We start from the raw sequence: 22,904 nt of genomic DNA on the forward strand, positions 1-22,904 counted from the left end.
ATGCAAAATCGGATATTTTCACAAAATTTCCTGACGGTCTATCGAATGGAATGCAGAAATCCGCATTGAAATCCGTCTTACTGTTCAAATTTTTCAATATGAGATAATAAACGGTGGTCGTATAAAAATTTTACATCATTGTGTAATAATACGCAATGGGAAAACCCTAAAGAAACAAGTTTTAATAATAACATTGTGCAATACTAGAAATGTACATAAACAGGAGACACTTTGATGTTAGTTATAATTGATCGGGAAGTTTGAACTATTCAATAATACTGTAAATTACTTAATTTATTTTAATTCATTGTTGTGTATTCCTGTGATTTATGATGGTTATCCTGTAAAATATTTGTGGTGAAGAATCATCATAACCTCACTTTTAAAAAGGTAAGCAAATATTTTCTTTCGCTGAAATTATTGCTTTTATTAAGCCAATTTTGTTGTTTTATTTAATTTTGTAGGTATTTGAATAATCATGTTTAAAATATGGACGTAATTAAAATTTATGATTCATATTTACTTTGTTTATTTTCTAATCAATTCTTAACGCATCGATCACTAAAACTGAAGCTTGAATTTTTTTATCCCTAAAAACTAAATTATTAAAAAAACTTAAAAGATTTCATCTGATCTGGTTTGATGGGGCTACAAAGTAAAGAATACACTTTTCAAAAATTAGAAAAAGCGATTCTGATAAGATAAGAATTTTATATGTATAAGATTTTGCATTTTGATGAGGTATCGTTTCGAATTTAAATTTTTATTTTGGTATTCTACCTCTTACCGTTTAGAATCTAAATTGACTATTAAAGCAACCCGAAGAACTAGAGGCCCAATCTGAAGTCAGAACATGATGTCCCCCACCAGAACACAATTTTTTTTTGGAGTAACTGTTTGGTTGGTTAACTAAAAAACGTACTATTAGAGCTCCGTACACTTAGCAGATAAAATTGTTATTTTTCACTCAAACTACTTCCATTCATTTTGGAATCTTTTGGGAGGATTTGGAAATATAATTTTAGAATTTGGGAATTATTAGTTTTCCTGTAATTAATGATTCTTTTTTCAGCGAATAGTTAGCAGGTAGAAAATTAAATCCACTTAATTTGTATGTAATTCGAAAGGAAATCATTTGGGAATTACGATAAACACGGTTTCAGAGTTTGAGAATGTATAATTAATTAATTACACCTATTTTTTAAGTTGATTTAAAGGTTATATTAATTAACCGCACACCTGAACCATTAATTGTTATATAGCAGTATGGCGCCAATATTCAAATATTACTGAATAATTTTATTTTTTTCATTTATTTAAATGTTAGGTTTTATTTTACATTAAAACCATTCTTATTCAATTGGGAATTGTTTAAAAAGATTTAGGAATATAATTTTATTATTTAGGACTGATTAGTTTTCATGTAATTAATTAGTTTTTCAAAGCGTATACTTAGCAGGTCAAAAATTAAATTTTCACCATTTTTATGTTATTTAATAATAATTTACATGGAGACTAATCTAATTTATTTGGGAATTACATTAAACACGGTTTCATCATTTGGGACAGTATAATTAATTAATTAATTACATTTATTTTTTAGTTGATTTTTTATGGTTATATGAATGGCGGCAATATTCAAATGTTACATCATTTAGAATAATTCCCAAATTCTAAAATTATATTCCTAAATCCTCCCAAACGATTCCCAGATGAATGGAAATAATTTGAGTGAAAAATAACAATTTTATCTGCTAAGTATACGGAGCTTACTATTAGCCATTATTGATTAAAATGACCCATCCAGCTTCAGACAATCTTTTTGTTTCTTAACGATTAAATTAAATTCATATGAACTTTATTCATATAATTCATTTTGTTAATCTGCCATTTTGTCTTTTCAGGTTCTTTTATAGTGAAAGGGTAATGCAATATTTGCTCTCAAGAAAAAGTCATATCTTCAAAGTAACCCGGGATAATTATTTTATTGAAAATGATTCCCGATTATCTAGAAGAATTTAAAGTATGGGAGCTTTGGGAGTTACCAGATGATGAAGAATTTTATACTTATGAATTACAATCTTGGGAAGAAGAAGAAAAGATAATAGAATTAAATGATGACAAATCTTTTTTAAAGGCGTGGGAACTTTGGAAAACAGCCGAAGATCAAACTGAAAATGAATCACGTATGAAAGCTTTTGAACGACTGGAAAATTGTGGAGAACAGTTATTTCTAGAATTTTTATACTTAACAACTATTCCCAATGTTTATCCATATGGATTAAAGGAATTACATCTTGCAGATAATCATTTAAAACAAATTCCAGATAATTTACCTGAAACACTTGAAATTCTAAATATGGATAGTAATCAAGTGTACAGAATTCCAGAAAAATTACCATCCAATTTACGGGAATTACTATTGCTTAAGAATTACATAAGAAGTATTCCAGAAACATTACCTGATTCAATAACACTTTTAAATTTATGCAATAACAAGATTGACATATTACCCAATAAATTACCCAAAAGTTTAAAAACATTAAGTGTGTGTGAGAATCGATTAACAAGTCTTCCAGAAAATTTACCTGAAACCTTAGAAGAATTAGAAGTAAGATCAAATAAACTTACGTGCTTGCCAAATAATTTACCAAAATCATTACGTTCGATTTTCGCAGATTTTAATGCAATACAATTTTTACCCAAAAAATTACCTGAAATGTTAAAAACAATTACTATTAAATCTAATAACTTAACTTGCTTACCAGAACAATTACCCAAATCGTTAGAAAAACTACACATTTCGTGTAATAAAATAACCGAACCAAAATTAGATTTTGAATCCTTAATTGAATTGTACATTGAAAATAATGGCATTGAAACAATACCTGAAGATAATTTTAATTTACCTAAATTAAAAACGTTTTTCGTTTCGGATAATAAATTAAAAATGTTACCGAAAAATTTACCCGAAACATTAGAATGGTTATACGCATGTAATAATGAGTTTACAGAAATTGATTTACCAAAATCCTTAAAAAATTTGGATTTGGATGATAATAATATAACTACTTTATCAGCAGAATTACCTCCAAATTTGGAACGAATGAGTTTAAACTATAATAAACTTACGGAAATTCCTACAGAATTGCCCGAATCATTAGAATCATTATCTTTATACGATAATCTGATCACTGAGGTATCACCAAACATTGAAAATTTCCCCAATACTACATTTTATCTGGGAGAAAATCCACTATCTGAGACCAGTTTGGAGTATTTACGGTGGTTAATTCTTACTACAGGTCGTCAAAATATTTGTTTTAATGGTAGTCATGAGTATTATTTAAACTTTGTTGAAGCAGGAGCATTAATTGAAGAAATTCCAAATTGGTTGGATACGGAATTAATTCATCCATATTGGAACACCATTTCTGAGGAAATAACCGCTAGACCGTTTTCTCGTTTATTGTATCGAATACGACAAACACCAAATTTTGAAGTTGCACAATTTAAAGAAGATATGTCAAAATGGTTATGTTTATTAGGAGAAGATAATAATTCCAAGCAAAAGTTGCGTGAAAAAATATTTTTAGTGGCGGCAGAGGCGAATGAGTCATGCGATCATCGTGTTGTTTGGTCCTTAAATCAAATGAAAATACTAAGCATCGCTCAAGAGGTGGAATTGGGTAAATATGACAATAAAATGGAAGAATTGATAAGATTAGCTCGTGGAATGTATCGATTAAATGTTTTGGATCAAATTTCAAGACAAACAGTACGAAACTTAGAAAATGCTTGTGATGAAACCGAAATATATTTAGAATATCAAATTCGTTTACGTGAGGTATTCGATTTACCAATTGGCACATCGAAAATGAATGAACATTATTCATTTGTTTTACCCGATGAAGATATTGAACATGCTGTGAAAGAAATAGTTAATAAAGAACGAATTGAATTTATTGATTATTTATTACTTGATTGGCAACCTTGGAAAGAGGTCCTTAAACGATGGAATGATGATCAATTCGTAAAATGTGAAAATGATATTAGAAATGAAGAATTTTTTAAACAAACATTGGACAAACGAAAAATGGAATATTTATTAGAAACAAATATGTCAGATGAACTTCCGTTGGACGTTGAAATTCAACTTGGCTCTCAAGTTCAACGTCAAATTGAAAAAGATACTTGGTTGAAACTAACGAATGAATTCTTGGAAAGTAAAAACTTAGGAAATATAGAAAGACTGTGATTCGATTTTGAAGAAAAATGTAACCGGGCTGTGATATTAATTTTTAATCAACTTTAAAAAGTTACATTTTAGTTTTTAATATAAGGCAGATAAAATCTAAATGTTACAAATTTAAAAAAATTATTGATATTTGAATAATAATTTATAGTCTAAGATCCCAATTAGGATCGACCTTCACCCATCTGTTTACCGGATGAAAGTTATTTTTTATGAAATATAAAATGTTAACAAATATCCCTGCAATGGGTTGCCTAAAAAAATGTGGTCCAGACTACTTTTAGTGAAAATATCAAGAGTAAAATTTTTAGAAATTTTTCACTGACTTTCATATCTAACGAATTTTGATCTACTCGAAAGTAAAAGCCATAAAGAATATGCAGCAGCTATGCTGTCTACCTCTTTTCGTTCACTATTTTCGCATTTATACAAGTTGTGAATAGTAATTACGTTCATCTGTTAATTCATTGCCTCACATATATAAATAAAGATAATTTTATTGCAAATACGGTGCTATATGATTGTCCACAAAATATCAGTCAAAAAATAAAATTTACAAGCTTTCCAAGTTTTGATATTTTTATTAAAAGTTGTCTGGACCATATTTTTTAGGGCAACCCACAACAGGGATATTTGTAAATATTTTACATTTCATAAAAAATAACTTTCATTCGGTAAACAGATGGGTGAAGGTCGACCTTAATTCGGATCTTGTACTATTATTAATTAAAAAATTTCTTGTATTTTTATTTTTATACACCCTGTACATATGTAATTTATATCAAGATTTGCTAAGTTTGTAATGCCCGCATATATATAGTCTCCCTGTGGCTACGTTCTTGGTTTAAAAAGAGTCAAAATGGAAAACTAAGTTACTTAATATTGTATTCATTCAAAAATTTCTATTAATAGTCCGTTACAAACGAATGCGCTATGTGTTTACTGGTGTATCGGGGTTAAATTTTACCTCCACCATGCCACATTTGATATTGGATTAATTTGGTATTCTGGAACAATCCTCTTCTAATGTATATCTATCAAACGTCACAGGAAACAGCACAGCGAGCGGGAAGTTGGCCCCCGCATATATAAAGCCTACGTGTGTTTTTGTTCTTGGTTAAAAAAGAGTGAAAATAGAAAACTAAGCTACTTTATAAGTAATCTTTCAAAAAATTCTATTAATAGTCCTTTACAAACGAACGCTGTGTTCACTCTTATATCGGGGTATTTTTAGTTTTCCGTGTTGTTTTGGAAGCACGTCCATTTTTAATCAGCATGCTAAATAACACCACATATTAAAAATTATTAATAAACAGAATATTTTGAGAGTATACAGCTTAAAATTGAAACATAAATATATACTGAATATTCAATATTTATAAACAAAGACTGAAAATAGGTACATGTTTACATTCAAATTGTAGCTATTTACGCGCTAACGTTATTTATACTTTAGTACATGCTATTTATGCAATATCAGATCAGGGTCGAATATCAAATTTTTTGAGAACAGTCTGATTTTATTCGTAATTTAATTTAGAAACAAGTGAAAACAAACAATTGACTGAGTTAATTGTTGAAATACCATGTATAGACAGTTTTGATTTCTTTATCACATAACACATACAAACATGTGACACATACATAACTGATAATCAAGTAAAGTACATATTATAAAATTTCCGCCTAATTGGCGCCCTCACGGGTAAACAGTGATGTTTACGAAAAAATGTTTCAAACAAAAGTTGTTTAATTTTTGATAAGGAACATTTTTTACATTTAAACTTTTGTACTATCTCTAACGGTTTACAAGTGGATCCTACGGACCCAAGACCCAATTGACCTATGATGCTCATTTACGAACTTGACCTCACTTTTTACGTCCTGAGTACGCTGTAAAAATTCAGCTCGATATCTTTTTTCGTTTTTGAGTTATCGTGTCCACAGACGGACGGACGGACAACCTGAAATGGACAAATTAGGTGATTTTATGAACACCTATGACAAAATTTTTTTCCTAGCATCAATATTTTTAAGCGTTACAAACTTTGGACTAAACTTAATATACTATGTATATTTCATATATACATGGTATAAAAAAAGTGGCAGAATATTCAACTGCAATTAATTTTGTATATATTATACTTACTAATGTTAAGTCGATGTAAATACCTTATTTATGCCTCGATTAGTCTCAAGAGCGAGTATATATTTAGATGTCAACAGTTCGAAATTTTATACTAGTGAATTTTACAAAATTTAAAAACCCCGGCCAATTTTTCGAATACGGAACCCTAAACTAGCACTTGAAGCATATCTAAGAATACTCTCCATCAAATTATCTTTTTCCTTAGGACCTTCTCCAAACTGAATTAGAACCGAATTAGAGGATCATAACCAATTTTTTTTATTGTTCCGGGTACGGAACCCTAAACTCGCACTTGAAACATAGTTAAAAACACTCTCCATTAAATAACCTTTCAAACGAAACAAAAGAAATCAAAATCGGTTCAGACAGGATATTTCCGTTGAAATCTGAAAGTCAAAATTTTCACGATTACAATACTTTCTTTACTCCGATCAAAGAAGTATAAACTTGAATAAGTTCATTGTACCATTTGTTAATTAGTTAAGAAATCGACTGAAATCGTATGCTACAGGTACGGAAAATTTGTAAAATTAAGTAGATTTTTGTGCAAAAAGTTAGTTGACACTCCATTTCCTTTGTGTGAACAAGGAATTAATGAATTTTGTAAATAATTTTTATACATTTATTAATTAATTTCTGTATTTTTATTTACAGTAAATATATAAATCAAAACAAAAATTTTACATTGTATACAAGATATTAATTATTAATTAATTTACTAGAAAAGTTTTTTAAACAAATAATAATAATCGTAAAATATATCAAATAAAAATACTGTGCATATCAGATTAGTTTTTCATGATTATATTTGGATCGAAGAAATCACTGCTTAAAAACTTTCAAGAAAAAATTAAAACTGTTCAAATAGATAAAAATCCCAGAGATCCAAAAATAATCAAAGTCTTTTAAAACAATTGAAAAAATCAGAAAAGTAAAGTTGGATTTTTTAAATAAATTATTATTTTATATAAATAAGTTTGTATTTTACGATTTCGACTTTTTCAATAATTTACAAAGACAAGAAACCGCAAGATATTGTAAATGTTGATTAAACTACATAAAAACTTAACATTTAAAAAATATACATTCATTGATTTTTTAATAATCAAAATTTGTAAATTTTACAGGAGCGTAGTCAGTGAATAGTACTGTTTTTTCTTCTAGAATATGTTTCGAATTAAAAAGAAGTCCGTTTATGAATGTATTTAAAGTGACACAATAGATATAAAATTTTATTCGCCTTTTATATCCAGAGATTTTAAACGATTAACAAGCTGTACTTTTTAACTATTTTTGAACTATATAGAATGCCCAAAAAATTATATACGCTGATGAAATTTAAAGATGTACCAACTCAACTCACAATTACTCGTTTGTGAGATTAATTTGAGAAAGAAAAAACTGTCTGGATATTCTGGATAACCATTCTGGAATACCGCAATATTCCTCCGACACCAAAGAAAAGTTATCTGAAAAAAAGTTGCTGCAATCTCCTATAAAATGAGTTCCGCAAACTCCTTTTGTCTATGGGATCACGTCAAATACAATCTTTATAGCGCCGACCAATTATAATTGGTTATCTGCATTATCTGAACGATTTCGAAAAATGAATGGCACTCTGTACTATAGACTAATGATATGATTCTATATATTTTTCTGACTGATTAGTTTTTCCGCCAAAAACGGAAAACATCCGCCAAAATCAAAAAGAAAAATCAAGAATTGCGTTCGGCTAACTACGATCCTGTATTATAAGTGGAAAAAAACAACAAATTTTCTAATCAAAATATTATAAAAGTATTGCTTCTAGATACATTCCATAGCATTTTACAAATTTTGATAAATTATAAAATAAATAAAGAAAAAACACAACAATTCGCTCTAGAATGTTTTAAACTCTTTCAACTAAACAAAGAAAAATTTCATCTTTTTTGATTGCTTTATGCAGAGAAATTAACTCTAAGGTGCGTAAGAGCATATTATCATGTTTATAGCATGATTTTTTTTTATTCCTTATCTAATGTATCTGGATTTGCATCATTATCTTGCATTAATTCATCAGTCTGTTAAAAATATACAAAAAAAAAATTTTTAAATACCTTCAGCAAATTTGCTAAGTTAATAACACTCAGAAAATTAAAAAGTTTCCAAGTACATATCTAAAATAATAGTTTTTTACTATCGCGATCGTAATTCGATAACAGGAAAGAAAAAATGGTATACAAATATTTCGACATTTTTAAATTTGTTTCATGCATTGTTTGGCGGGCGATTTCCAATGAGTTTCGTCATAAACACTTATTGATAAATAAAATGTAAATTGAACATATACAACTTCAAGACATCCCATTTTTACAACATCCCTGGTAATTATCCCAGGAAAATGTCAAAGATAATTTTAAAGGCCCATAAATAAACCACATTTAAGATATTTAAAAGTGAATTTAGACTATAATTAAACGAATATTTAAAAAAAATGGAAACTTCTTAATTGACATTATAACGTTATTTCAAAACTTACCTCATCGTTTTTAGCAATTTCGCTTGTACTTTCAACTTTATCTTCATACGATCCAACACTATCATCATCACTAATATTACCCTCTTTACCTTCAACCGGCCCATGGCTTGTGGAAGGTTCAATTTCATCTCCATCAACTACATCACCATCACCAGTGTTTGCAGCATTACTTTCTTGAGCGGGACATTCAAGATGGACACAATGGAAAACCTAAAAAAAATCGATTTAGCTACTTTCTAAGCTGTTTGGGAGCTAGACTTGAAAAAAATAAATACTTCGTTTGCTGTATTATGAGTGCCAACAATTCGTATAAATACAACAGGTCGTGCAGAGAATCGTATTGTTTGCCATGATCGGCATGGTACTCGTGTACGATCGGCGACCAATTCCCAATTCCATAAATTTACAGATGTTTCCACATAGTAACTGTATGCGCGTTCATCACAATCCCATAATAATAATCTTATGGACGAAATCATATACGGTTGTCCTAGAAAAAAAGAACATTTAGTCCATCCGTATTCAAGTTTAATTGGTAGTAATATTGTAATACATAGCGCAGGAGAGTATTAAAGCAGGTAACGAAGCCAAGCAATTTGGCATATTTTTGCCAAAAAAGAGCCGAGTATTTTTAAAATGAAAAATGCAATATTGTGGCACGATTTCAGAATGTAAATATCAACTCACTAAACATGTTTGATGAGGCTTTCGAGTGAATATCAAAAACTATGCAAATGCCAATTCTCATTTTTTTTTATATTCCGCATCTGGTCTATCAAGAATTTATTTTGGAAGAAAAAATGATCAAATAATACTATATTGAAACTTAATATAGTTTTTTCAGGACGAAAGGTCATGATTGCATAAACCAGCGATAGTTAAACGATTTCAAGACCGAAAACACAACTTAAATGTTCAAATTGCTCGACCCTAACGAATTCTTCATGGCATTCACTAAGTTTCGAAGATTGGAAAAACTATGACATATTGAGGTTCTCTGAAGACGAAAAATATGTATTGTAAATTCAAAGAAATGACCTGTTTTATATAATAGCTCTCACTTTTTTGGGATAGTATACAGTCGATAATTTTCTTTAAAAAATATATTGTAACTTACCTAATTGAACCAAGATTGCACCAGATCCTAATTGATGACAGGTGTATCCAGAATCCCAATCATAATGTTGTGTATCTCCATTCAATAAAGCATTTCTTGATCGACTAACACCTTCAATGACGGTTGCACTTAATTCCAAAGTAGCAACATTATATTGTGGAACAACATAGCCTTTAATTAGCGTGGGCATGCGTGATGTATACATTGCTTCCATGGATACCACATGAAACACTTTGTTTACTGTGTTATTAGTACCAACGATCCGTATGTAATGTACGACCTTTGGCGTAAAATATAAATGTTGCCAAGAACGACAAAATTCTTTGGAATAATTAATTACACGAATCCAATCTTTTTGATCCATTGATACTTCGATGTAATATGAATATGATCTGTAATGAAAATGCATTTTCATTTACAATTCGTTTTTTTATACTAAACAAAAGTTAATTATGTACAAACAAAATCAATCGCATTTTATAAATTCTCAAAATACACAACAAGTGTATTTTATTACAATTTTGAAAGAAAATTATGTATACAAAGATAAAATTAAAATCCAAAAATAACAAAAATCGATAATATTTTTTGGAATTGGTGATTTTCATGAAATATTGCCAATTTTTAGCATGAATTACGGCATGAAATGAATGCCAAATCAGAATAAAAAACATACCTTAAATCACGATCCCACAGCAATAACTTTATATGATTTATAATACAAGGTGATCCAAGTTGAACAATAATACCACCTGGGTCCGTAGTACCGCCGCCAGCAGTAGCTGGAGAAGGTTCACCAATAGCATGCCTAGTATACCCGCGTTCCATGTCATATTTTTCAGTTTCACCTGACAATAAAGCTTCGCGAAGCTCACCAGCAATCACGGTAGCACCATGCCGTGGACATGCCACATTTTCTTCAAGTACTACACAAAAAAAGATGAAAAAAAATAAATAATGTGTCATTTAAGTCTAATTTCCTGAAAATTTGCTTTATTTTTTGAAATTCTGGAAACTAAATTTGTAATTTGAATTGAGTGTCATGTTCAAAATAAATTTAATGAAAGTAACAGGAAATTGGACGTAGAAGATATTTACTACTTCAGACGTTTCGAATTAATTTAATTTTTCACTAGGCTATTAGCAATTACCTTAAGATGCTGAGGTGAATAATTAAGTCCCTTCGAAACGTTAAGTTCTAGATCCAATTTATTGGTAAAACACCAGAGATTTTGAAAAAATAGGTGAAAGTTTGGTTTAAGATTTTTGTAAATTACTTACACATAAGACCACGATGAGGTAGCGAATTATATCTGGCACGAGTACGTTCTCCAATGGCATCTAATAAAGCATCTGCAGACATAAGTCCTACAGGACGGACAACTGTTAATAATTCAGCAACTGACATTAATGTAAGTCGTACGGATGATAGAGGACTCTCAAGTGAACTTGATGTACAATTTTCTGCATACTGATTTGCTTTAATCCAATTACAAACAGCATGAAAGATGTCCACTTCAGGCGCACAAAATGAATCTCGTGCTAACAGTTCTGCTAATGCTCCCTATAAATAATAGTTCAAGAAAAATAAACATAAAAATCTCGCCAAGTTTTAAAAAAAAAGATATAGCGCATATCGGTATTGAAAAAAATGACAATCAATTTTTTTGTAGAAATTTGAAATACTCAGTAAATGGAGTAATTTTGACTCCAAAAATCCAAATTTCGTGTCATTTTAAAGACTGTTAGAGGTTTTTGGTAGTACTGCGAAAATAAGCTGGTTTTATCCCGGTTTTTTGTTTTCTTGAGTTATCGGGACTCAATATCTGGACTCAAATCTAATTAATTTGTTTTTTAGACGAATATCTTCTAAGGATCTCCGTGAAATTGATCCGAGTGGATTTTTTACGATATTTCAGAAACTATGCATCTAATAATCAAACCCGGTTTTTATATTTTATGGATTAGAATTACCTCCCTTATACATATATTGAGTTTAGCAAAATTGGAGACAACCAAGTTTTATCAATTTTCTGGCACCCCCCTTAGAAAAAATTTAAAAAATCAACAACAATTTTTTGCATTCAGTGATAAAACTCAGTATTTAGAGTAATTTTGACCCAAAAAAGTACGAAAATCGGGTCCATTTATCGATGGATCAAGTATTTTCTATGATATCGTATAGGACTGTAGAAACATATAGGATCTAGTGATGTTGTTATTTTAATCATTTAGTTACGGAACCCTAATAAATATACATTTATGGATCAATATATTGACGCCCTTTGATTGTATCTTGTTTTCATAATTCATTTATTGTTTGATCTGTAACTAGATCTCATTTTGGTATACCCCCATTTCTAAAACTTTTGTTATTTTAATTGGAAATTTCTGTGTAATTATGGAGCAAGCCGAGCCTATGGAAACGGAACAAGTTCCGAGAGATCCGACTCCTAAAGTATATAAAACAACAAACACATTTCGCTATTTGGGACCACAAGAGACGTTTTGGTAAGCCGCTGATGAGCCAAATTTCATTTCTAATTCTTTTTATCACTTGGAAGTAAAGAGTAAAAAAAGTTGTCGAATAAATAATGCATAGTTTACCTGCGATAAATTATAAATCGAATCCATTTTAAGAATCTGAACAGCGTGGCGATCCATAAAACGATGGCAAACACGAATCAAGGAATTCAAACGATACAGCCTAGCTGCATCTAATATGGCACACACATTTGAGAGTGACAAAGTATGACGAAGATGAAAAGAAATAGCATTTTCCAAATCCACAAAATTATACGCATGTGCCAAACCTAGTGCATCCAAAACTGTGTCCTGTTTCATCCCAGATACACTCATATGACCAGTATACACATAATTCAAAAGTGCCTTGAACGCATCCAAAGGAGCATCTAGCTCAATTTCAGTTTGAGTCGATTCCTTCATTCCACCATACAATAGAGCACGGAAATAATCGCTTCGAGCGGCTAAAACAACCTAAAAATGCCCAATTATGTAGAAACAATAAGGATAATAATATTGTTTATTTACCTTATGAGCAGGGAGTTTTTGACCTTCAACCACAAATGTTACATCTGAATATTCTTCATTAAAACATAATTTCTTCAAATGTTCAGCTAAAAGGGCACGATGTTCAATGTCACCTCCGGCACGATTTGATACATTTGACGTTCCTGAATTTGGTGAAGATGATCCCCCAGCTCGCGATCCAACAGTGTTGTTATATCCATTTGATGTTGTTGATTTCGGCACCGATAAGTAACCCTGATGTTGGTTACTCATACTCTACAAAAAATTACATAAACAAAAACATTTTGAGTTCACGACCCCAAAAATTGTAAACATTAAGAAATCACGTTTTTATCATGCCCAAACTAATAAAAACAAATTACGTACGTATTTTGCGAAGTCAACTTATTCCAAAGTTATTTTTAATTAACGAAAAAGAACTGTCTAGGAAGCCGGTGAATAGAACGCATTTAGGTAATATAGAAAACATAGATATATTATTTAATAATCGGCCATGACATGTCTGTCAAAAATTGATACATATTTTTACAATTTCGATTTTAAATAAATGTACAAAATAACATTTCAAAACGGATACAATCAATAATTAATAAATACTTACGGCTCTTAAATTTATATATAAGATTAATTCTGTATGTTTTCAAAACACAAATAATTATATTTTTATTGAGTTCTGAATATTCTAGGTTATCAAACTAACTTACGAAGTAAAACAACTGCATTGCGCATGCACCAATGGAAAGGTTCTAAATTCAAACCTTTAAATAAATTTCTTTTCTTTTCGAATTAATTCATTCTATTATTATATTAGAAGTTTTCAGTTGTTAGCATAAATAATTTAAGAAATATTATAATATTTTCGAGAGCAATTCTTTTTTTAAGTAATTTTATCATATTTGTAAACGAAAGTCCGGATGGCTATATTCGTGATTAAAGGTTCAGTAGACACACTTTGGTGCAGGGAAACCCGAAATAGAAGATAGTAAATGTTCCATTTCGTACAGGGTCTAAATAACTTTCATCTTTGGAAACTTTATAATTAAAAAAGTGTTAATTATCATAAGTATCTGAATAACAGGACAGAAGAAACATTTTTACACTCGTGAGTTCGCGGCTTTGGGACTTTACGACGGGTTCCGATAAGAAATTCAACCAATCAATTGGTTTACAATTTAAATAAAACGGAAATTAAAAATAGCGATTTGCAAGTATTCACTTGGCTTTTGAAATAAACGATATTTTCTATAAAATGTAAACTTTAAGTTCAAAATAGACTTTTCAAACACATTTTTTTAATAAAATATATAATACATATATCATATTTTGTAAATTTCGATCAAAACGCGTGGTTTTATAAATTTATAAACCTTATTACAAGACTTCATCTTTTCAATTTAATTATCAGTCGAAATCATCGAAATCGGAACACTTGTAGGAAAAGCCAAATTCTTAAAACCTTTCTTTGTATTGTTTAGAACATCTAAAAACTTGCTTTTTATATTTCTAGTTGTTTTTTTTACATAAGATGCACATAAACTTAAATGGTGAATTTGTGACCGATTCGCAAACAAAATTAACAACTGTTAACGCTTAAAGACCCCTGGCATGAAATATTAGCAGCCATCGATTTTATTAAAATAGACAAAATATAACATACACTATTGCTATGAGTCGAATATCTAGCTTTTATTCATTTTTGGGTTCCTCATTTATGGTACAACATCCTTATGAAGAACTCTTTAGTAGAACTCTGTAGTCACGAATTAGATCATACCCATAGAATTACATTCTTTGTGAATGATGACAGAAGATTTACATTGAAATTCTTTATTGTCATTTTAATGTCTTCATATTTAATTTAAAGTTTTTCTTTTTAAATATAAAATGGATAGGTTATCAGGATGTTGTGAAAATATGAATCTACCCCCATGCGTATGGTTCGAAGGGGATAAAAGAAATGCTTATGCTGCCATAGTTTCTGGTTTTATGGTAAATAGATTTTTTTTAAACTCTTATCTTTACCTATTGTTTGATTAAGAATTTAGTAAGCTTTTTTTAATAATGTTTATTGTGTAGTTTTTCCTAGGATGGTGGCTTCTAATTGATGCTGCAGCAGTCTATGATAATGGTATTTCTAATGTACATTTTGTATGTGGAATAATTGGTACAATATCACTTCTTATGGTTAATTCCGTTTCAAATGCACAGGTATTTAAAATTATGTTACCAAAATTTACAAACGTAATGTATTAGCCAATTTACAGTAGTTGACAATTTAAGGTTGAAGACAATTCCATTCAGAAGATGTATCGAATGTTTGAATTATGAACTATATGTGATTATTATTAGCACGTATCCGTGTATACGGACGTGACGGTTTTTTTTTGCTCTTGAGCTTGAGTTCACCCTGTGATTCTCGGTATGACCATGCTGTTATTATAATCGATTTTGCACGGGGAGCCAGCACGGGTCTACGAGTCTACATTCGAGTTCTACCGTCTACATAGGTACATTCGAATAGTACACCATTATCAAAATTTTTTCATTATTATAAGGGTTTAAAAAACGGAGTTGCCACAAAATCAGTGAGTTTTAATCATCTTATTAGACAATGATTTTTATCTAAATCGTATAAACAATCTTATTATGATTTTTTTTTATTTTACCGCTGTTTATTACATTTAATAAGATACCATGAAATACAAAAATTTTTTTGTCTGTATTTGTGGAATTTATAGGGTAAAACCTTGAAAAAAACACAAAAGTTTAGTTCATTTGATGACTAGATAACAAGTTCTCGATACTCCGTCGAAAATTAAACTAACATAAAGGGCCTCATATAGAATTTTGGACGGTGCCATAGAAAATTCTCCCCCAAATCAAGTATTCTAGATAATTTTAACCCAAAAAACACAAAAATAGAATTTACTTAATGATTGGACTAATATTTTCTAAGATATCGTCCAAAATCTTAGCCGAAAGACGATTTATTGATTGATTTCAGGAAATTTCCTAGAAAATATTGGTTTAGTTATAAATTAACTGGTTTTCCATGATTTTATGAGCTAATTACTTTAGAAAATAAAATCGAGGAAATTGCATTTTTTGCGGTATCGCAGAAATTTTATCACGACTTTAATGAAATAAACAATCTTTTTTTTTTTTAGATTCGAGGTGATGCTTATGATGGTGGATGTCTAGGACCCAGAGGAGCACGTATTTGGCTCTTCCTTGGCTTTGTACTTGGTTTTGCATCAGTTATTGCATCGTGTTGGATTTTATTTGCAAATTTTGTGAATCAACCAAGTAAGTATCCAAAAATGTTCAAAAATAATTTCTCCTTCAAACATCCTGAATATCGTTTCAAGATCGTTAAAAATTGTAAAAACTGCATATGTGTGTTTACTAGACACGTGTTTGGTTTGAAAAGACGAAAAATGTGATTCAAATGCCTAGGATTCCTTTAAACAACGGCTTTAGCTATAGTAGGATGATTTTAGCACACTCACTTTCTATAAATTAATGTTGTAGCTTTGATCTGAGGGAAAACTTAATACTTTATTCCTCGAAATAAGCAAGGGTAAAAATTGTGTGGCGCTTAAGTCATAGATTGTAATGAACAACCCATTTTTCAGATCAGAGAGTTTATTCTACATACTCTTTTGCACAATAAATTCAAAATAATCCGCTAAACTGAAATTATCATCTAATTCTAACTTTTTCCATTTCAGATGTAAAAACATATCCAGGCGTTGCATTATTCTTACAATGTGCGTTTATTTTTATCGGCTCAACAATATTTAAATTTGGACGATCGGAAGATTTATGGGGATAAATGATTCATCGATTCTTTTGTTGTTTTTATTTTTTATTATTATTTGTTGTGATTAATTTAAAAAAAGAAATCTATTAATCTTTGAACGGTCCAATTTATAAGATAGAACAAATTAATTTATACTTTTTTTCTTATTTTTAATAATTGTTTTTAAGCTTTTTATGTATCTACTAGTTTCCTTTTCCATAGTGATGTTTCCAATAAAGTTATCGAATTGCAATAAATATGGATTCTAATTTATTGGATATGTAACGGTAAAATTGATAAATCAGTTACTTATCAGTTAATAATTCACGATAATAGATCCCTAAAAATATTTAATAAAGATGCGGACAGGGTAAAACTCGGTTGGATCAACCAAAGCTCATAATTTCCGACTAAATATGGAAACGTCGCCTTTTAGATTGCAGAATTACTAATAGGGAGATTAATCTCAAAAAACTAGTATCAAATTTCTATTATAAATTGAAATATCGGCTAGTTACGGTACTCAAATATTCAATTTTACCGCAACAAATACATCCTAAAATCTGAATTAAGCAATACTCTTTAAAAAAATACTATCTTAGAAGATAAATAATACGATTAATATAATTTATTAATGAAACGTCCAAGTACTTTCTTTATTCTTTCTATCACGTTCTCCATTACATTTATAAATATACACAACATTTGTTTGAATAAATTATTTTTTAAAAGCCATAATTGATTAATGTAATTTGTGTAAAGAAATTTCTTAATTGCAATGTGTAAATTTAATGAGGCTTATCAATTTTTTTAAGTATATTCAAATTTTGTCTAACGTATTAATATTGTGATTGTAGAATTTCGAAATATATTAAATAAAGTGAATTTCATGTATAAAAAATAAATTGAGAATTTTTTTTACGTGTCCTCAATAATTCTACTTTTGTATGCAAAAAAAATTGGTTTTGGAAAGAGTACGATTAATCGAACAACGAAGCACAAAATAATTATATTTGTGAGATATCGATTTTCATAAATTACCCAGTAATATTTGATGCATGCGGTGGAAGAGTAATAATGTGTTGTGACGCAGCAAGGGACATTTTCAAAGAAAACTTTACATTCGTGTTAGCAATACAAAAATATTTAATAAAACATCTGCTTTACTCAACAATGTCTTTACTTTATTGGTTTAATTTAATAGCTAACATAACTTCTTAACTATTGGGTTTTGGGCAAAAGTATATAAGGCACTTTCGACTTGAAATTGTCAAAAGAATACGCTCTTAAACTGTGATACCGAGTCACGGAACACCTTGTATATTAGAAACGCTTTTATCGCCATCTACTAAAATCAACAACATACAATTTCTTGCACCAAATGCTCCCTTATTCATATTATTTAAAATGTAGTTAACTTTCTATTTAGTATCGGATTTGATTGTTAGATGTCTAAATTCGTCATTGTATATTTCTTCGATGTTGTATTTTTTAGAGTAAAGAGAATCTTGTTTCAGAATTTAAAGATTCAAACCATGAATTAAAATTAAAAAGTTTGAAAATTAAATCTTGATGAAAATTATTTTTCACGAAAACAGTTTTTTCTTAAGCTGTCGTAATCTTATCGTAAAGAACGAATTATTGGATTTTAGTACGTCTGTTGTAATAGTAAATACGAAAACCTGAATTGTTTTCTTAGCTAGAAAACTATACTAAAGTTATTTTACATTTTTTTTAACAGTACGTTTTTTAAGTACACAGTTTAATTTGAAAATTTGTGTGTTATTTCTCAAAAGTTTAGGCAATTTATATTACATTTGTGTGAACTTTTTGCACTGATAATCGCTTGAAGATTTTCATTGTTCAAAGATGTAAATAATAACAATATGATCACAAGAAAAAAAACCCTTGAGTACTTACAGAAATCTAAAAATTTTTACTATTGAAGTACATGTTTTCTAAATTTTTTGACTAGCATCGTTAGTGTTAGTTCAAGATCGTTTTTTCGTCCTGAAATAATTTCGATAATCATTTTTGGGTCAAATTTACATATACCATAGAAAAAAGTCCAATATTGCATTTAGTATTAAATAAGAATTTGAGATAATAAGTTTATTTGTTCCAGCTCTGTTATATCCACCCACCCTCTTAACCTCGTGATTACTTTTGTCCCATATATGGGACAAATATTTTACAACCATTGAGCACAATTGATATATGCAAACAATTTTCTTTTTCTTAAATTTTGAGTTGAATATTAATCTATCCGATAATTTGCAAGTTTAAAAATAAAGTTAACCTAATTGTTTTTCAAAATTTCCCGTACTTGGCACATAAAATATTATGGTTTGTGATTTTCCGTCATTTAAAATTAAAAATGATCCATATTTGAGATAAAAGTTATCAAGTGGTATACCTAATAAGTGAAATTTACAAAATTTAAAAACCTTCGTTAAATTTTTCGGGTACGTAACCCTAAATTCGCACGTGAAACATATCTAAGAACAAACTCCATTAAATTGCCTTTTTCCTTAAAACCTTTTCAAAGCTAAGCCGATTTTGAAGATAATCGCCAATTTTTTAGGTTTTTCGAGTACGGAACCCTAAACTTGCAGTTAAAACATAACTAAGAACACTGTCCATTAAATTACCTTTCAAACAAAACCAAAAAAGTCAAAATCTTGTTATCCGTTTAGGCGCTATGATGCCACAGACAGACAGACATACACACACACATAGCGATTAAACTTATGACACCCCTCTTTTTTAGTTCGGAGGTAAAATATGAATTAAGTGGCTGGTTATCATGGGGTTAATAAATGAAAAAACTAGATTGAAACGTTTAGTAAAAAACCTTGAACTCTATAAAATAATTTACTATTTAAGACTAACTCAACCATAAAATTTTTTTGCTGGAGGTACCTATCTTTTTTATAAACAATATTTTCAAAACATTTCATTGTTATTGTTTAGATTATAATAAACGCACGTGGTTAGTGGTTGCCAAAGTGGCGCTACAATCTAGTAATATCGGTGACGCTTTGAACTTCTATACGACGCTCTTTAGTTGTAAAATACACGCGATACAATTCGGTTGTATATTTTAGAATACGTGTGTAAGCGCTTAATATTATTATTATTATTATTACTAATAATAATTATTTAAATAAAAAAGTTTTCAAAAGTGTTTAAAAGAACTGTAATTTATTAATTTAAGTGTTTTTTTTTTTTTTTAAACAATTTACTTAGAAAAATTGGGTTGTTTATTTTACTTTGGTAAACAAATTTTCCAGTGAAAGCTTAGGGTGAAAACTTGATGTGATTCTTTTGTGTGGATTTTCATACTCAACTTGAACTTAAAACGTAAGTAGAAAATTAAATATTTACGATTTTAAATTTGAAAAATTAAACATTTATAACTTTTACAAAAAGTTTTTGTAATTTTTCTTAACTTCGTTAAATAAGTAAGATATTTTAATATTATGTGTTATGATTTATCAGGGTAAAATAAGTTAATATAAAGTTTGTGCAAATAAAATAAAAAATACATTCAGTTAGGTAGTGGGCAAAATGAATCTGAAATATTGATTTTACATTTTAAATCATAAAAGTTTTGACACATAAAAGTTAATTCTAGATAGAAATTTTGTTTGAAATTTATTTTCGTAAATTCAATGGATTTTATGCATATGCAGGATATTTCAGCAATTGACAATATTAGTTGGTACATCACTTTGTTTTATTATACGATAGGTTTGGTTTAAATACTGCATAGCTTTAAGTTTTTACAAAAGATTTAGTTTCGTTTCAGAAATCGAAAAGAATCGAGAATAAAAAATTTCGTAAAGAATCACTATAATGAAAAGAAATTTGAAAAAATTACGGATCATATTAGGATATTTTGAAAATTTTCCACGTACTGTAACTCTTATGATTTAACGAGAGGCCTCTTAGGAAAACAAATTCGAATTGGCTCTCCACACATGAAGAGTTTCGACATAAAAATCTATCTTTTAAAGCGTAAGGGATGAAATTAAAATTAAAAACAAATAATTCCGCTTTTTAAAAACTTAATAATATTTTTTGAAACTTTTTTCATAATCTTAAGGTATTAACCTTATTACTATTTCTGACAACATGCGTGTAGCTGTACATAATACTTATACATCGTATGTATACATATACAAATTATACAAACACAGCTGCTTATTATATAAATAGAGAAGTTGCATGTTTTCAATTTTACATTTTTCAAAATTTTACTAAAAATGACTAAGAATAATTAAAAAAAATTTTTTTTTAGTTGATTTTTTTTGTATTTTTACAATTGAAAGTAGTAGTCTAAACTATAACTTCAAACGCCTGTGACGTCAACACATCGTTTTAGTAACGCCACCGTACGGAGAAATGATAAAGTAGCATACAGAAAGATAAATGGCTTGTCTCTCAACTTGCTTTCACTATATTATAACGTATTTTTCCATAGAAACAAGGCGAACAATGTGAATTTAGGGTGATTTTGATTGGCTCACAGCCTCAACGGGTGTAAATACGTCACAATATAAGTCGTTTTCTTTATTCAAAGATATATTTATTTTGTATTAATTATTAATAAAAAATGGAATTATTAATTTTATAAAAAAACCTAAATGTAAAGTTCCAAGATTGACATGACAGCGAATATGTTTTTTAATTGACGGGTAAAAGATTTCGAATCTAGTAATTCTTAAGGGAACGGTTATTCTTAACATCTCCGTACGTAAAATTTTATTACATTTTGTAAAAAGGTGGGTTCACGAACATTTTATCTTAATAAGACTCAAGTAAATCTTGAGTATTCAAATAAAAAGTTCAATTTCTTGTTTTATTTGTTTGAATTTTCAGAGTACGTACTTATTTCTTCGAGCTTTTAATCTGCACTGTACATACGTGTCTAACCTTTAGGTAGGATTAACTGGAGTTATAATAAATCATAACAGCGACAATATTTCCTGAGCTATATATGATTACAAACCATTAGTTTAAATGCAAATGCAACTTTATATAAAATATAGTAGATATAATAAAATAATATATCTTGCTGCAATCATAACTTGAACATAAATCCACCCTTAGTCTCTTAGCTTTTCCATGGGTTCGTATTATGTTTAATTAAGACTAGGTACTTATGAACTATTTATTAAAGGTAATACACATCCTTTAAAGCCCTAAATCTCTTTTACAACACAAATATTGTCTTAATTAAGATTTATTAATTTGTTGAAAAAAATTTTAAATGTTAAAATATGTCAATTTTTTACTAGATTTCGTTAATTTGATCGCTTTTTAGCCTGATTAATTTCCGTAGAATTAAATATTTACAGATATCAGACAGGGGTTGATTTAGGTGATTGTTTTTTTAACGGGAAAATTGTATATGTCTCCATTTCAAGTAAAATAATTGTTTCTAAGTGTATGCAGATCGAAGCTTGATCTTTGATGTTTACTTTGGGCTAAATTTCTTCCGTCAGAATTTGGTGTTTGATGGATTTTATGACAGTGCTATTAGGTATTTCAAAGATAAGCATGTGGGGATTTAAACAAATTTTTGCAAGGTATTATAAACATCTTTTATGAATGGTTTCGAATCCAAAGAGTTTATATACATAGAGAACGCGAGGGATCTGCTAGCCTGTAAGTGGATGCGAAATGAGGAACGAGAGAAAAGACTGCCAGTTCCTCTGTGTCCCTGTCACAGTCATATGTCATAATCATATGATGCATAGAGATTTTGTGTCTGCTATTATATTTGTTTTGTACAAAGAGGTTATATAGAGTTTTGTATTATTTTTTGCTGAAAAATGAAAAAGTGTTTAATATGCAGAATTGCATATTCTCCAATATGTGGTCGCATTTTAAACTGAGTAAACAATTTGTTTTTTCAGAAAAATGGTAATTGAAATATTGGTAGATGAAAGTGCACTTAAATTTAAATAATAATTAAGCTCAATAAAATTTTTAGTTAATTTT

At 29.1% G+C, this 22,904-nt stretch overlaps 3 protein-coding genes across 4 annotated transcripts; 2 read left to right on the forward strand and 1 right to left on the reverse strand.

Moving 5' to 3' along the window:
- The first annotated feature begins 216 nt into the window (after positions 1-216).
- On the forward strand, positions 217-4,342 carry LOC123299935 (E3 ubiquitin-protein ligase SlrP-like). The gene is made up of 2 exons (XM_044882358.1): positions 217-390; positions 1,905-4,342. Exon 2 carries the CDS (start codon positions 1,994-1,996, stop codon positions 4,256-4,258), a length of 2,265 nt encoding a protein of 754 aa, XP_044738293.1. The 5' UTR covers positions 217-390; positions 1,905-1,993; the 3' UTR covers positions 4,259-4,342.
- A 3,707-nt stretch (positions 4,343-8,049) lies between these two features.
- Positions 8,050-13,832, reverse strand: LOC123299788 (BTB/POZ domain-containing protein 9). Of its 2 annotated transcripts, none has more exons than XM_044882143.1 (9): positions 13,695-13,832; positions 13,094-13,348; positions 12,650-13,039; positions 11,324-11,606; positions 10,719-10,968; positions 10,043-10,434; positions 9,201-9,415; positions 8,926-9,135; positions 8,050-8,467 (listed from the first exon to the last, which is right to left on the reverse strand). In XM_044882143.1, the coding sequence occupies exons 2-9, from the start codon at positions 13,343-13,345 to the stop codon at positions 8,411-8,413; spliced, it is 2,049 nt and encodes a 682-aa protein (XP_044738078.1). In that variant the 5' UTR covers positions 13,346-13,348; positions 13,695-13,832; the 3' UTR covers positions 8,050-8,410. The 2 variants fall into 2 exon arrangements, with proteins under 2 accessions (XP_044738078.1, XP_044738079.1); XM_044882144.1 differs by lacking the exon at positions 13,695-13,832 and adding an exon at positions 13,460-13,586.
- Positions 13,833-14,864: 1,032 nt separating this feature from the next.
- On the forward strand, positions 14,865-17,800 carry LOC123299789 (transmembrane protein 50A). The gene is made up of 4 exons (XM_044882145.1): positions 14,865-15,082; positions 15,170-15,301; positions 16,261-16,399; positions 16,825-17,800. Exons 1-4 carry the CDS (start codon positions 14,978-14,980, stop codon positions 16,926-16,928), a joined length of 480 nt encoding a protein of 159 aa, XP_044738080.1. The 5' UTR covers positions 14,865-14,977; the 3' UTR covers positions 16,929-17,800.
- The last annotated feature ends 5,104 nt before the right edge of the window (positions 17,801-22,904 follow it).

Source organism: Chrysoperla carnea, chromosome 5 (assembly GCF_905475395.1).
Source record: "Chrysoperla carnea chromosome 5, inChrCarn1.1, whole genome shotgun sequence".
Lineage (NCBI taxonomy): Eukaryota > Metazoa > Arthropoda > Insecta > Neuroptera > Chrysopidae > Chrysoperla > Chrysoperla carnea.

Coding starts and splice junctions, on each gene's coding strand:
- LOC123299935 (XM_044882358.1), top strand. CDS start 1,994: ATGATTCCCGATTATCTAGAAGAATTTAAAGTATGGGAGCTTTGGGAG.
- LOC123299789 (XM_044882145.1), top strand. CDS start 14,978: ATGGATAGGTTATCAGGATGTTGTGAAAATATGAATCTACCCCCATGC. Junction 15,302..16,260: donor ATTCCGTTTCAAATGCACAG/GTATTTAAAATT, acceptor TTTTTTTTTTAG/ATTCGAGGTGATGCTTATGA. Junction 16,400..16,824: donor AAATTTTGTGAATCAACCAA/GTAAGTATCCAA, acceptor TTTCCATTTCAG/ATGTAAAAACATATCCAGGC.
- LOC123299788 (XM_044882143.1), bottom strand. CDS start 13,345: ATGAGTAACCAACATCAGGGTTACTTATCGGTGCCGAAATCAACAACA. Junction 10,435..10,718: donor CTGTGGGATCGTGATTTAAG/GTATGTTTTTTA, acceptor TTTTCATTACAG/ATCATATTCATATTACATCG. Junction 9,136..9,200: donor CTCATAATACAGCAAACGAA/GTATTTATTTTT, acceptor GATTTTTTTTAG/GTTTTCCATTGTGTCCATCT.